Source organism: Melospiza melodia, chromosome 9 (assembly GCF_035770615.1).
Source record: "Melospiza melodia melodia isolate bMelMel2 chromosome 9, bMelMel2.pri, whole genome shotgun sequence".
NCBI classification, from domain to species: Eukaryota; Metazoa; Chordata; class Aves; order Passeriformes; family Passerellidae; genus Melospiza; species Melospiza melodia.
The window spans coordinates 28819064-28835806 of NC_086202.1; the positions used below are offsets into that span (position 1 = coordinate 28819064).

The 16743-nt window shown below is 42.6% G+C and overlaps 1 protein-coding gene across 6 annotated transcripts in view; it reads right to left on the reverse strand.

Annotated features, from left to right (window-relative positions):
- ANK3 (ankyrin 3) overlaps positions 1-16743 on the reverse strand; it is a 335607-nt gene that overhangs the window by 75918 nt on the left and 242946 nt on the right. For 5 of the 6 annotated variants that reach the window (XM_063164024.1, XM_063164029.1, XM_063164025.1 and 2 more), the window contains exons 18-23: positions 13888-13986; positions 6391-6489; positions 6197-6295; positions 5788-5883; positions 2599-2671; positions 2345-2407 (exon numbers count right to left, since the gene is read on the reverse strand). In XM_063164024.1, coding sequence (XP_063020094.1) covers positions 2345-2407; positions 2599-2671; positions 5788-5883; positions 6197-6295; positions 6391-6489; positions 13888-13986 — 529 coding nt within the window. The remainder of the gene's footprint in view (positions 1-2344; positions 2408-2598; positions 2672-5787; positions 5884-6196; positions 6296-6390; positions 6490-13887; positions 13987-16743) is intronic. The other variant, XM_063164030.1, reaches the window with a different exon arrangement.

The window sequence follows — 16743 nt, forward strand, 5'->3', positions numbered from 1 at the left end:
GAGTGCCTCAGCATCTTGAACAGATTTGTTTCGACTGGTGTGAGTGGATGCTCTGTATATAAATACCCCACTAACACTGAGTGATGGGCGTCACCGAGTTGTCTTTACAGATCTGCAAATCAGGGAAGAGACACAGGCCAGTGGTTATCACCTCAAAGCCTGCAATTCATCACAAGCCTTGCAAAACCCTGTTATCTGATTTGTGAGCTCCCTTTCAGCCTGGGTTTGAAAAAGACCCTGTCATCTCAGCATCACAGAACAGCCTGGGTTGTGAGGAACCTTAAAGACATCTTGTTCCAACTCTGCTGCCACGGACAGGGACACCTTCCACCCGACCAGGTTGCTCAAAGCCACGTCCAGCCTGGCCTTGGACACTTTCAGGGATGGAGCACCCAAATCTTCGCTGGGAAACCTGCTTTAGCTTCTCACCACCCTCAAAGTGAAAAATTTCTTCCTAATTTTGAATATAAACCTACCCTCTTTCAGCTTAAATCCAGGGAACCAATTGTATTCCCCTTAAGGTACCAAGTACAATTGCACCAATTGTACTTGGTACCTTAAATCCAAGGAATCAATTGTACTCCCCTTGTCCTGTCAGAACATGCCCTTGTAAAAAGTCCCTCTCAAACTTCCCTATAGGTCCCATTTAGGTACTGGAAGGTGCTCTAAGGCCTGCCTGGAACCTTCTCCTGGATGAACAACCCCAAGTCCCTCAGCCTGGCTTCACAGGAGAGGTGCTCCAGCCCTCTGATCATCTTTGTGGCCTCTTCTGGACTTGCTCCAAGAGCTCCATGTCCTTCTCACATTGGGAACCCAAAGCTGGATGCAGCAATCCGGGTGGGGTCTGCTGAGAGCTGCCCATGGTGCTCTGGATGCTGCCCAGGACACAGTTGGACATTTCTGGGCTGCAAGTGCACATTGCCAGGTCATGTTGAGCTTCTCTTTCACCAACAGCCTCAAGTTCTTATCCTCAGGGCTGTTCCAAATCCATTCTCCACCCAGCCTGGATTTATGCTTGGGATTGCCCCCATCTGGATGCAGGACCTTGCACTTGGCCTTGCTGAGCATCATGAGTTTCACAGAGTCCCACCTCTCCAGCCTGTCCAGGTTCCTCTGGGTGGCATCCCTTCCCTCCAGCATGTCACCCACACCACAGAGCAAACCTGCAGAGGGTGCACTGATCCCACTGCCAACAAAACTGAAATGGCACCAGCTCCAACACCAGTCCCTGAGGAATAGCACAGATCACTGGTCTCCCCTTGGACACTGAGCCTTTGAGCACAACTCTGAGTGCCCCATCCAGCCAATTCCTCAGCCCCAGAGCTGTCCATGCATCAGATCTCCCTCTCCAGTTTAGACACAAGGATGCAGAGCAGGACTGTTTTGTATAAATGACTCTCTCAGCTCCCCTGGCAACAACATGGGTCCAGAACACAGTCTGCAACATGCAAGGAACCAATTGTACTACCTGCATTAGTCAGTGACGAGAATAAACCTCCCCAGACTTGGCTTTCAAAAGGATCCCCCAGGTTACAATTGACATTTTTAGCTCCAGCACCCAGGCTCCCCACAGGGCGTTTCTGGTCTGCACCTCTCTGTGCAGAGGGACACAGCAATTCCTGCCCTGCTCACCCACACTGCTATGCATCAGTGTTCCTGTCAGCTGGAACAATGCAGTGTTTGGAGCAGGACAATGGCCCGGGAGAGCTATTTGGGAAACATGTATGTATGGTAAGAACATGATCCTTTTGGAGCTGCACAATGACAGATGGGGAACAAACCAAAAGCCTCAATGCATGAATTAAACAAGAGCTGCACACAATGGACTGAAATATCTTTTACACCTTGCTGCTTGAATGCTATGAAAATTAGAAGTAAATACATCAATAGGGACGAGGAAAGAGAGGTTGACTAAAGGAAAACAAGAAAATTGAGCACAGTCATTTGTTTTTAAAAAAACCCAAGAACATTGTTGTTTTCACCATTAACTTCAACTATCAGCCATTTCTTCCAAAGTGTTTTGATATCTTACCCTCTTGTCCAGTATTTCATTTTTCAGTTCAAACAATAAAACATTTATTCACTTTAAAGAAGCATCAGCAAAATGATTATTCCAGGAAAGTGAAGGTAATTTGATCAAAAAATCATAAGAAATTCAGAAAAAATGTTAGAGGATTATCAGCAATAGCTCCAAGAATTTTTGAAAGCACTCTTAATTGTAAAGCAGAAGTTATTGTTAGTGGGATAATAAGAAAATTATCTGAAAGGATTAGTTTTCAGATAGATGAAATAAAGGGAAGAGGATTAAGTTAAATATCAGTGCAATACAAAAATGCACAAATACCTTCTTCAACATCAGACAAATATTCAGCATCACTGAGTATTTCAGGGGCATTGGCTTTACGCACTGCATGATTTAAATAAACAAAACAATTAAAGAAAAGCACATACTATTGATGTGTCAACAAAAATCAATGTACAACAATAACAGATGTGCAATGACCATATCCAGCAAATAATGTGTGTTAGTCTTGGGTTTTTTAAACAGACATTTCTTACAACCACAAAGAGTGGAAAAAAAATTAAAGTTTTGAATACCTTCATCATCAGACATATCAAGAACTTCATTCATAGTTTCTGGTACATTCATTTTGTGCTTTTCTGTAACAGTCTGTAATAGAAAAAAGCAATTTTAGAGTGCAAGCATATTTTTTCTTAAAATTCTAGTTATTTTTAAAATTAAATGCAAGATAAGGTTTTTATCTGCAGTTAGAAAAACAACACATTTTTTAGCTTCCTATTCACTTTCTATTTTAAAGACACATTGAACTATAAATTAAAAAGACTACAGAAATAGGCAATATTATATTTGTTTTTTAAATGATGTTCATATTGTCGTAGCAGAAAAAGCTCAAGCAGAAAGCTTAGATGATGATATCAAAAGAAGAATATAATATACTGAAATGAACTTCATTTTAGGGGGCTTAATAAGGACTCTAGGTAGTAATCTAAATTTTAAGAGAGTAGTATGTCATCTCTAATAAAACCAAACCTTCTGAGGAAAGTATTTCTCCTTGGACATCAGAAGAATTCCGCAATTTGGGAGCAGCTGAACCTATGTAAATTTTTTTCAGAGGTGCCTCAGCATGAATTGTGTGTTTTTCCCACAAATGAGAACAATTGTGACCACATGCAGGCTAAATGATACCCCTGAAGGGCTTTGTGCATGAAAGACACTCAGAAGTGGTTGCAGGGTTTTTATCCCTATGTTTATATTGATTCAGATTCAGAGACCAATATAAAGAAAAACAAAAGCAGAAAAATAAAGTTCTGAATGCACCTGAAATCTGTTCCTAGAATACCTGTATCCTGAGAATGACGTGCACATGTACTTTTTACTTTTCCAGCACAACAACCATGGGTAGAGGTCTGGGTCAGACCAGAACTTCTGCAGAGATATCATTCAAGGAGTGCAGTGGAATTAAAAACAAAACCAACCAAAACAAAACAAAACCACAAAAGAAAAACCCAAAAAAAAAAAAAAAACAAAAAAACAAAAAAACAAAAAAACCAAACAAAATAACCAACCAACCAACCAAAAAAAAAAAAAAAAATCACAAACAAACAAAAAAAAAACCAAAAAAAAAAAAAAACCCACCCACAAAAAAAAAAAAAAAGGGCAAAAAACAACCAAAAAACCCACCAAACCTAACCTCAAACAAAAAACCCACTCCCATCTTTATGGGGATTTCAGATTGTATTTTTTTTAACCACCATTACTTCTCATGCTTCATATGCAAATAAGAAATCATTAAGAAGTTGAGGATGGCAAAATAGCCTTTCCATTTTCACGTATTTTAAAAGATTTCAGTTTTTCTCTGGCCTTATGAGCACTCACTTGGCATTTCATGTTTCTTAGGCTACTGCCATCACTTGATATAGGCAGAAGAGCTCCTTCATGCTCAAACATTACAAAACCTACAGAAAATCCTAATGCAATTCATTTTGTGGGAATTGCAAAGATTTTAAAAACATTATTAAACCAGCAAAATCACGGGACTTTTTTCCAGGTCCTACTGGATTTTTTTTTAAATTGGTGTTTGAGTATAACTTATAGTAAAATTAGCTACATTAATCCCTGATGCCTTTAAATTTAGCTTTGGGAGTTGTTTAGCCACAAGCCTCAAAATATAAGTCTCAGCAGACAAACTGAATTTTTAAAACCCTCAACTGTAAATCAGATTTCACATCTAGATTTCCAAGATCAAAAATTACACACTGATAAGCAGAATATTCTGATTTTAATGGAAATTATTTCTGGGCTTCTCTTTAGAGTAGGTATTTGAGGTTGTATAGGTCTTTGAGCATCTAACATTTCCTCCAGCACAATTCAGAGCCTGATCCACCATCTCTCTACTCTTCATCCACAGAAGATAAATAGTCAGTCACTTTATGAGGACAAACATTCCCAGCATCTTGGTTTTGAAAGCCAAGAACAGCCTTGTGATATTGAGAGATTTTAGCACAAATATGTGGTTTTCCTGCAGCTACCTAACTGAATAGTAGGTAGTCATTCAAGTTTTGCTATCCTGTATAATATTCTCCATCAAATTTTTCTGTGTGGAAAAATGTTTTGTAATCTTTCTAAAGAGAAATTTATTCCTGAGAAAACAGAGAGAAAATGCGTAAGGAAAAAAAAAAATCAGCATTAATTTCTAGCATATTCCTTTATATTATCTTTTGTGTGGATTTTCTGTAAACTACTGAAACCATAGCCAGGAAGAAAAGGTTCATGCAGTAAGAGAACTAAAATCTGCCTGTCATCCCAAAAGCTCATCATATTGCAACCACCTGCTTGCAGAGAGACCACACAAAGGGGTGATGACAAAACATGGAACACACAAAGTAACTCTTTTCCACACCTGGTATGTCTAAAAACACATACACATTTTATCTTTTTAATCAGAAAAAGGAAAATAGTTGCTGAAAGCCAATATTCTGAATTTATGTTCTTCAGACCCAATTTGGGCTTTATTACTGTGGTAATGCATGGAGGTATCTTGCCTCAGAAAACTTCTTCAGAGAGCAATTTGGGAAAACATTAGTGAACAAAAGATCCTTCTGAGACATATTCTGGATTCTGTGAGTGTTCCTGACAGCAGGTAGTGTTTGACCACTGCTAGTCCCCTCAGTGTCTCCTGGCCAATGCTTCCTGAGAGGCAGGACACACAAGCTGGAGTTCTCATCCACATCAGGGAATGGGGATTTGGGGTTTCAGGGGCTGGCTGTGGCTGCTTGCAGAATACAGCCTCTCACCATCCCATGGAAGAGGCCAGAAACCACACAATGAGGAGCTTTCAAGCAAATTCCAACCATTTTTTAAATATTGGAATGGGTTCTCTTAGGTCAAATTCAAGCCATTAAGCATCAGATGGTTGGGAAATGCTCTCAAGCAGCTTCTGTTTACACAAGCCTGCAGGAGCATCTTTTCAGCAGCAAAATTGTTCCCTAAACAACAAGATGTGTGGACAAACATTGTATGGAGAAACGCTGCAGTTTTACCAGTCCTTTTTCTGCTCAGTTGGTGCTCTTTCTCTGCACATCCTCACAGTGCCTACTACCTTAAAAACAGACAGCTCATGTTTCACTTAATATCAACTTTATACTGCTAAAAAGAAATAGGTGACTGGAATCTTGGTAGTCATGTAACTACACAAAGTTTAGTCATAGTCATACTCTGGCTTTGGGAAAATTCTTCCATTCCCTACTGAAGTGAGCTGTACTTACAATTGTAGTCATGGTCTCCTCTGTCACCACCTTCAGCGTGTCAACAACTGAAATGTAGCCAAGTCGCTTAGCAATGGCCAGGGCAGTGTTTCCATTCTAGCAATTGAAACATTCGTAACACAAGTTGAACGTTAGCAAGGGGAGGTGTAGGAACTGCTGGTTAATTAGGGAAGATTGTAAAATAAAATAAAAATTGTTTATGTTTTCTGATGGAAGTAAATATTTGGGTAGCAGGATATATAAGTGGGATGAAATGGGATGAAAATGAAAAGGTTTTCAGATGTTTGTTCTCTCTCTCCCATCAAATCTCTGGGAGAGATGATGGAGCAGAGGATGTGGTGGTGATGGAAACAGGCTTCCCCTGCTCTTTTCCTGTCCCACCAGAGCCCTTTCCCAGGCCAGCACTTACCACAGTGAGCTCGTTGGGCGCGGCGCCGTGCTGGAGCAGGACGTTGATGATGTGCGTGTGCCCCTGCTGCGCCGCCTGGTGCAGCGGCGTGTACCCGTTCTGCAGGCACCAGGAGAGAAAGAAAGCAGCCCTGAGGTGGGCACAGCACTCACACGCAGCAGGGCAGCCCCCCCAGGGACAGCTGGGACACTCACCTTCGTTTTGGCGTTGACTTTTGCAGAATGCTGCAGGAGGAAGTTGACGATTTTTATGTTTCCGTAGTGGCAGCCAACGTGCAAAGGAGTGTATCCCATCTAGAATGAACAGCAGCAGTTAGTAGAGGGGGATATCACACACGTGCACTGATTTAAAACAAAAAAAAGTTAAAAAAAGCAAACAGGCATGAAACAGGAAAAATCCCATTAAGCTTTAGTTCTTTGGACTATGTGAAAAATCCTCCAGCCTTGAAAAAAACCACACTTCTCATGAAAGTCAATTAAAGTGCTCAGTGAGTAAGTCCACCAGCTCCCTCAGTGCCTTCAAGTGGATCCCATCTGAACCCATAGACGTGTGTGTGTGTCTCTAGGTGGTGTTGCAGGTTGCTAACCACTTCCCTTGGACTATGGAGTGGTTCACACAAGGTTACCTAATTTCAGTTGTATTAACACAGGCTAGGAGATGGTAGCTGTGAAAGTTACTTTACATTTGTGTGTGCCATTCATTTCCAGTTAATGATATACCCTTTGCCATCTAAAGAAACCACTAACTTTGACAACCAGGATGAGTTAATCAGTGCCAGAAACAGCACTGAACTGAAATTCCATTGGCATCAGCAGAATGAAACTTTCTGCTGACTTATGTGAACATTGCATCAGATGCCAAATGACTACAAGGAACTTTCCCTGCACAGAATAATGGCCCACAGTGGTAAGAACTGGAGCAGTAGCTTAAACGTCATCGTGAACTGTACACATGGAGCTCATCTTACAGATATTGTTAGTCTAGGGTTGGCCAAATGACTTCCTGTTCCTAGGAGTGCCTGGAGTCTGACTCTGACAGGGCTCCCTGGGCTGCCCAGAGCCTTGATTCCCCAGCAGAGTGATGACTCACAGTCATGTACCTCAAACACAGCTTCTACAGCCCCTGCCTCTACACGGGCCAAAGATAAACTCAGATTAAAGGATGGCCAAGCTATCCAAACAGTTCAAAAAGCAAAAAAAAAAAATAAGGCTGTGAGACCTTGTCCTACAAAATCTTAATTCCCTTCTCCCTCTTCAAAATACAGGCCTCTTAACATGACCAGCAAGGTCAAGAAAAAAAAAAAGAATAAGACAGCACAAAACCAACTGGAGAGATGAAATCCAAAGTCAAGGACCACCTGCCAAGAACCCCCTGTGAATAACCCCAAAACATTAAAATCTGGAGCATATCAGAGCGCCAAGACCAGCTGATCTCAGCTTTCCCTTTGAAGTGATCTGTAAAGGCTCCTCTCCAGCCTGTAACAATGAATGCTGAGAAAGGAGCTCTCAAACCCCCCATATTTACTGCAGTGCAATGACAGTTTCCTTCTAGAAATGGTACACACAGAGACTCACACGCTATACCTACAGAAGTGGCTGGAGGAGCAATTACTGATGCTCTCTGACAATCCTGACCAATCTGCTGTTTAAATCAGAGACTAAGTGAAACCTTTTCCACTGTTAATTGGGAGGAGAAGGAGGAAATCATGACATTTCCAGGGTCACAATCCAGCTGGATCTGGAGGAGGCTCCTCTGAAGCTCTGATGTTGTGTGTGGCAGCTGGAGGGGTGTGCACTGAAAGGCAGCTCCTGCCACGGGCACTGCACACGTCCCCAGCAGCCTTGTGGGCACCTGCTGAGCCTGCTGGCAAAGCACCAGTCCCCTGCCTGAGGTCCTTGGAGCGTCCTGGGAGCTCCTTTTTAAAGTTTGCTGTAGCCTGTGGTCCCCTTGTGTCAGGTCCTGTTTGGGCCTGCAGCCGCTGACAGCAGAGGGACAGAGATGTGACACGGTGCCACTGCTGGCTGGCCCTCAGCACAGGACATCTTCCTGCTCCCAGCCAGTGAGGGCATGGCCAAAGTGAAACTGGTCAGCAAAATGCCCTCTCAGTGCCTGAAACCTGGGAGGACATCCCTGACTGCTCAGGTGCCTGCACTCAGCTCCTGCCAGCTCAGGGAGGCACAGTGATTGTACCCCAGGATCCCCAGTGAACCAAGGTATTCTACTGACTGCTCTGAAACACTCCAGCTGGCTGATTCTGCAATTACACAATTAAATTAACAATAAAAGCAGCAATTCTCAAGGCTACTTGAGCTTGCTACTTTCATTGTCTACAGAAAGGTGCCCGGGAGGCAAAAATATTTTGCTTCAAAAGATATTAATAATTAACCCACCCACAAACAGACAAAACCCTAAAACGACAAAAACCCCATTAAAATAACCCCAAAACCAAAAGCAGAAACAGAGCAAAACCCAGCTCACAATTACATAAATTTCTGCACAGCCATTCAGGCTTAGTTTTAATTACTGGCAAAGCACTAAGGGATTTAGGAGGCACAATAATATTGAAAAAGTTACTTCCAAGAAAACTAGAGCTTTTGTTTAACACAGCTCTAACAGACATCACCTTCTGGCTGTCTTACAGAATGAGCAGCGCCAGGGGAGTTAGCAGCTGAGAAGGGTTTATCAAAAGCTACAAGAATAGGTGCCAAGAAAAAAGAAAATCAGAAATACTGAACTTTTCATTTCTAATGGAACACATAAAGAATCTCTTATTCTCTTGCCCTTCAATTTTTACTTTTGAGGGGAATTATCACAAGTCTTGTATATCATGTCAGTGAATTACTTTAATATCCTCCACTGGCAATAACCATAAATCTTAACAGCTTGAATTACTGCATCTTTCTAGTCATGCTGACTCTCAAGCTGCTCAGTTTTTGTTTTTCTGCTGTAAATGTCAGACAATGAAGCTACAGCATTGTTGTTTACAGAGCTAGAAATTGCTTTAGATCCAAAGATCACAAAGGCCTGACTGAATGAAACAGGCCAACCTAGGTGTACACACACAGACACTTCCCTGCCTTGCTGAATCAGGACCTAACATGCTGCAGTACCTTGCAAAGGTTCATTATTGCACATTATCAGGCTGGAAATTTTCATAGAAACTTCTTGCTAACAACTGAGCACGTACAGAGAGCCAAGGAGAGACAGATAATGCACCATGAAGATAAACTGAAGACCTGAATTTGAGTATTTGTGCTGTAGGAAAGCGATTTTCTCTCAATAGTACTTCCCTGCCTCCCTCCCGCTCTCCCTGCCTTCTTCTTATCTCTTCCTGCATCTGAGAATTAGATATTCCACTGGAAAAGCTGGATCACTGTTATGATCTCAGGCTGCTATGGGGCTCCTGTCAGAACAAAGCAGGCAGACCTGAATAAATCTGAAATAAAAATCCTAGCTCAACCCGCAAAAGAACATCGTGACCTCTCAGCCACCACTGTCTCCTACCAAAACTACAGTTTTAGAAACAAAAGGCATTTTAATACGGGCTTTGTTTCCCAGACAGTCACCAGCCAGGGACTGGGAGACCATCAGTTCCCCCAGGGGAGCCCCAACACCAAGAGCAGTGTAGAGACTGACTAAAATAAAAACTCCAAACCCTGCTTTTCATCCTTGACTGAAGCTGCACTTTGCTCTCAGTCTGCCTTTGCCAGTCCATCACAGTACTGCTGTATCCCACAGCCACACTCTCCAATGGGATAAACAGTGGAAAAATGACATGTGGGGACCTGCTGAGCCATGAAACAATATTTACTCGTGCCAACTAGCAGCACAAAAGCCCTGAAACAAAAGCAACATCACATGTACCAGGACAGCTTTTGACACTCAGCATGACCCCCAGAGAAGGGATATCTGCTCACAGCCATGGCTCCAGACTGATTTTCAACTCCCAATATTACTGTGAATGGATGAGCATGCCTTGTATTAAGCATGATACTGCACAGCACATTTTCAGCACCAAAAACTCATTTAGCATACCTAAATTCAGGCAAACAAATGCAATGTCAGAATAGACAAGAGCTGCTGCCTTTGCTGCAGGACATAACATGCCTTCTGTGAACACCAAGTTCAAATATTAAATCTTTCTAAATTGAAACATGTCAATTTAGAAACATGTCAAACTTTACCACCTGAAGTGTGTTTTCTAACGTGGCTGAGTTTAAACTACTTAACAAAATTTCATTTTCAAGTTGCAGAAGCAGCCTTATGGCCTCTCAGGCACTGGTTCTGCCCTGCTGCACCAGTGTTGTTTACACTTCAGCATTGATTTAGACTCCTGCAGCTCTGGGATTAGAGGCTATTTAGTTAATTGATGCAGCAAAACCAGAAGGATCCCACAACACTATGAATAAATGCACTTCATAACCAGAAGCTATTCTTCCTTTCATGCTTTTTTCTACTACAAAGGTCAGGAAAAAAATTTCTTGGGAGGGAAACCACCCAAAGAGAGACCTACATATGCAACTGTTCACTTCTGAGAGCAATTCTGAAAACGCTCATAACAGGCAGAACTGATCCTAATAATACAGACTAATCCCCTGTACAAGTGATTTTCTGCAATACTGGATTTTTTTTTTCTTCCCTGATACAGCTTCAAGATGCAAAATGTGTTTCTGCTCCATCTTCTCCTTTAACCACCTGAAAACCCCCCAGAGTGTGAGCAGGGTGAGAACCCCATGTGTCAGAACTGCAGACTCTAGATGTTTCCCCAGGGAGGGTAAGTTATATATAAATGGTGACTAAAGACAAGGAAGATGATAGTTCATTGGTCCCTACTCAAGAGTTCAATGACCTGGTGATATTAAATTAAATGACATGGAGTGTTCTCCTATTGACAGGTACTGGGCTGGAGTGACACAATCTGTGCTTGCTTATCCTGGGAAAATGAGAAATAGGATGAGGAGGGAGAATAAAGAAATAAACAACAAAAAAAGCACTGCTGGACAATCATCCACACCCTGAAATCTGAGGTAAGAGAAGCACATGGATGTGAAATGGAGAGAAGAAAACAGAAGGTTAGTGGTGACACTGCTGGTAGCAGAGATCCCCAACGTAATGTCACTCTGAGCTGTGCTGCTTCACTGATTCTAAGGCATGGATGGCCACATCTCTGCTGCTGTGTGTCCAAAGGAATGAATCCCAACTAGACATGCTGGACAGGATTGTGCAAACATGCAAGCATAGCAACAGTGCCTCCAAAGCCAACTCAGCTGTTGCTTATCTTGTCCCCCAATGCCTCTGGTTTTAGAGGCAGGACGTACAGTTAATCCATCTAAATGGGAGAGCTTGTAACTGCAGGGCTGCTATTTTACAGGGCAATCATGTAACCTTCACTGTATAGAACATGAGGTCAAAGTATGGCCTCGTGGAAAAATAACATTTTTCCTTCATGTAGAAATTCAGGGTTTTCCAGGAAGGAATTTGGGTGATCATCACTTTATCCAGAAACGATTCCCTGCTAAAACACCCGGTACTGCATTGGCCCTTTCCTTTATCCCAGGATATATTCCTATATCAGGCAGACAGCTCCATGTGGCTGGCTCTGTGGAGCCTGCAGGGCTCACTGCTGCACAAACCCAGCAGATGGGACCCTGCAGAAGCCCATGGAAAAGCACCAAGCCCATGCCAGTGCATGAGCATTGAGCTCATTCCACTCTAACAGAGTCCTGCCAGGCATGTGGGCACCCTCTTCCCACGGAGCACACAGTGCCCTACAGCAGGGAGGGCTAACTAGGAGGACTAACTAGTAGGGGGAACAGGAGGAGAAGATGTTGTGGATGCTCTTCCCCACAGAAGCCTACAGGAGGGAGAATTTCCCCAGACAGGTGACTTCTTATAGCCCAAAGCAATCCTGCTTAAATACAACATAACTTCACCTATGAGTCCCTGAGCTGCTTCCTGACAATTATGGGGCAGCAAAGAAGAGTGTACTGGGAACCTATTCTTTATTCACACTAGTTACACATATAACTGAGGAATGAGGGTGAACAACAAGAGATTCACTTCTGTCTTCTTTAAAACTATATGGCTATTACTGACCCTCTTGCACACAGTAAAATATGACTGCATGTTCTGAATCTGAGTGCAGAGCTCCTGCAGCTGCACCAGGCTGTCCCTGGGACATGCCCTGCCTGCCTCTCAGCTGTGACAGTAGCTCAGAGGTTTCCACCACCCTAATGTGACTAAAAGGCCACTGCAGCCCAGAATGGGATCCTGTTTGGACACTGGAGAGCCAGCAGAGCAAACACGTGTGCCTGCCTGCACCTGTCAGTATAAATGTCTCCTCAGACTGCTTGCTATTTGTGGGACAGTCAAGAGCACTGCACAGAGGGGCACAGGCAAACACACTCAGATGAGCTTGGGAGGTGATTCAGCTCTGGCCAAGTCAAAAGAACAGGTTCTGCAATGTCCTGCTACTAAAACCAACACCAGGTAGAAATTACCTCTAGGAAGGCAACCACATTTACCTGAAGAAACTGTGCAAAGAATGAACCAGGGCAGCTCTCATCTGCTACTGGGTGATCCGACAGATAAGAACCCTGACTGATTCTTCTTTAAAATACAGACTGAGGACATGTTACAAAAGTATAAACCTGGAGATTCTCCTGGGATTTTAACAAAACTCTTTCAGGTTTATGTCAGGATATGTCACTGAAATCAGCAGTTGGTACAGTTGGAATTACACTGTAGAGAAATCAGATAACAATGACTTTTCCCTCTGCCACAGATTATAATCAGCTGAGCTGCAGCCAGACATGATGATGGACTCAGCCCTTTCTGAGCTGTCAGTGCAATGAGATAATATTGCAGGGCAGTCTGACACACCTGGACATTCCTGGGATGCAAGCACAGCACCCAACTTGTGGCATACACCTGGCACAGAGCTGTGAAAGCTACTCCTCTGCAACAGAGTGCAGGTCACATTGTGAGACCTGCTTCATTTAGCTGATTTGATCCACTACAGCCCAAGTATTTGATCTGAACTCATTTCTTGCCCAGCTAAAGGAATGCCTCCAAGATCTAGACAATGCATGAGGAATGTAAGTGCAATCAACACTGAGATCATTATCATTAAATTCTGTGCACTGTACATCATTAGGGAGCATAAAACCTCTTCTGCAAAGGGTCTTTGCTTCAGGACATGGATCTTAAAAAGCAATACGGTGAAGTGGGAGGTGTCATTGCTGGAGGTCCCAAAAACCATCCCCAGGCACCTTGAAAATCCAGGTCTGTTACTTAGGAGTCCAAATATTTAAGCAAAACTATTTTTAGGCAAGTAAATTTGAAATGGACCACCACTGCACATATGCATTTCACATTAGATAAGAGTTTCCTTACTCAATAACTAGATCAATCCCACTTACCTTCAGTGAAGCACAATAACAGGATACAATCTAAACCTATATTGATCTAAATATTTGGCAAGAAATAAGCTCACTGCTCAAAGGCTGAGCTTGACATTAAACACCCAAGTTTATGTATCTTCCATTTCCAGGATATATTCCGCAATAATTTATTACGAGGAATGTTTCCCTGCTGTGATTTCAGTTTCACCCTGAAATCAATTCCTAGCCCTGTCTGGAGGCTCATGGCTCCCTGGAAGGAAATATTTCATGTGACAGTGGCGCTCATACCTTTGTCTGTGCATCGACAGCAGCTCCCTGGTTAACCAGAACCTCTGCTACATTGACCCTGTCCTCTTGGGCAGCCAGGTGGAGGGGCGTCAGTCCGCTCTGCAAACCAGAAACAACAAGTAACAATCTCCAGAGGAGGCACATGACCGCTAAAATGCAAATTCAGGTATCAATAAAACTCTAAACATCCTTAAAGAAGTTACAAATTCCACTTTGTTATCACACTGTTGATCAGCAGGAAAGTACAATTCAAAAGCCAGGAAGATGATGTTTCTTTAAGACAAGGAACATTTCTCCATGCAGTGTTACATGTGGGATAGCAAATTAGAGCACTTTAAGGAAAAGTCACACAGTATTTTTTCTCCTCCTAATTAATTTACTTCCCTACAATGAGTCAGACTTTAAGAGCAATATTGAATCATTGTTTACACTTCTGCAAGTTTTTTACATCACTCAGTTTTATCCTTACCTTTTACTCCTCTACTTGCTCATTTTCAGACACAAACACAAAAGAATAAAACTGCATTTCTCTGAGATCAGGCCCATTTCTCTCTGCTCAGGGAGTATATAGACTCGATAGAAAATGCATACTGATAGCAATTTTTCTTATTTAAAACTCAAGATCTAAATATCCTTAAAAACTCAGAAAACTATGCAACTTTCTGCCACATAAAAGGTGTAGAAAATAAACAAAGAAGGAGAGAGAATCTGCTGAGGAGATGTTGTTAGGAATGAGAAAGCATATCCTTTCCTTGCAAATTATGGTTAATTTTCTCTCCTGTTCCTACAGGAACAGCACCAAGGACAGAAGAGCAAGTGGTAGCAGTTGTTCACATCAGGCAGGAACACTCACTAGGTTTCCTACCCTTGAACACAAACCCACATCCATGGTGCACGCCCTACCAAGGCCAGTTATTCTGATGATAACAAAGCTTAGGTGGGTCACTGACACAAATATGAGACAGTAACCAACTATAAACTACCTAATGGAGCCTGGATATTAATGGCCAAGCCTTCTGAAAAGATCAAGTGCTCAGTATGGGGGCTCTAAGTATGCAGCTCCAAACCATCCTGAAGAAATAAATGCTCTTTTTACTCCCATTACAAAGCTGCAAAACTCAGAAGTCAGTGGGCTTTAAACATCTGGCTTTGAGTGTAGAGGTGCTGTGCTCTGAGGAAATGTGCATCCCTGAGAGAGCACGGAGGGGAATTACTCCCCAAAGGTGGTGTTATCAGCACAATGAGAAACTGGAGATTACAACTGAACAGATTGCTGCATGCTGCAGGTAATTAACCTCTGGTGGCACTGAATCAATGTGCCAAGCACTTCAATCAGGCTCCCTGTATCAGCCTCAGCAGCAAAATGGGATAGCCAATGGATGCAGAACGTGTACATGGCAAATTCCCCTGTGGGGATACTGCATAAGCCCCCACACAAGTTGAGACTTGTGGAGGAAAAAAAAAACACATCTGCAAGAGAAGCTTTCTGAAGGAGGACCCACAAATAATCAGATTGGAAAGTTAGAAGCAGGAAAACACAGCAGCCCTGTGCAGAACACCCAGTGCCTCAGAGGACACTGACTCTTCCAACCTGCTGAGAATAAGAAACATTTTCCATGAATAAAAATTTCTATAGCCTAATCTAGCCAAACAAATCCATTCTGAAACTGCACTTGACAATGCCAAATAACAATGTCTAGTGGGGCATTTAAAGAATTAAGGCTGCACATTTGCTAGAAACATTAGAGCAGACTTAATGGCCTATGAATTCATACATAAACTAAAATACATCAACTTTCCTACCACCAGGAGAAATGGCACCAAAAATCACTGTGGGCTAAGGAACATACCCTGGGGAGGAAGAACCACTTATATTAAGGAACAAAACCCCAGAAAAAGTTGCTGTTATTATCCCATTTAAAAAGTCACCATCCTGAACAAGTCAGCTGTTACCAGGAGGTTGTAATATTTGTTACCATTCGCTGGTACATGTTACATTTTTTGTTATAAAATATTATAGTGCTAAAAAAGTTACAAATAAAAAAAATACAAAAAAAAAAAAAAAAAGGAAATTACAATAAATTACAAACACAAAAAGAAAAAAGGAAATTACAATTACATATGTAACACTTGAAAAATGGGCAGGCATATTCCTAGAGGCTGATAAATGACGGGTGCCAGCCCCACAGCTCCCCTGTGGGGAAGATATTTTCTCTCTGGCCATGCTTTGGCAGACCAGCATAAATTAATGCTGGATTGATAAATTCCCCTGCAGCATGAGTTATCACCAAACCCTGGGTACTACAAAGGCTCCTTCAGTGTGACATGGCACGCTGCTCTTTGCTAGCAGACTGTCGCAGACAACTTTTATGAAAAATCCTTTCGTTAGGATTTTTCCTCCTGAGAAGCTGAGAGGCCTCAGGAACAAAATGTAAACAATGATTATCTGCTGCTGTGGAATGCAACAGATGGGTCTGTGACTGGTCCATGTTAGCTGTTTGTAATTAATGGCCAATCACAGCCCAGCTGGCTCGGACAGAGAGCCAGAGTCCCAAACCTTTGCTATCATTCTTTGCTATTCTAGTCTGAGCTAGCCTTCTGATGAAACCTTTTCTTCTATTCTTTTAGTATAGTCTTACTGTAATATATATCATAAAATAATAAATCAAGCCTTCTGAAACATGGAGTCAGATCCTCGTCTCTTCCCTCATCCAGGAACCCCCGTGAACGCCGTCACAAGAGATGACAATGCGCGTTCAGACACCTGCGGCGGCGTTCGGGGGCCAAAACGTCACTGCGGGGCCCTCTCCTCCCCGTCCCACTTTTCACAGCCTCAGCCCCGGGCAGGGGGACACC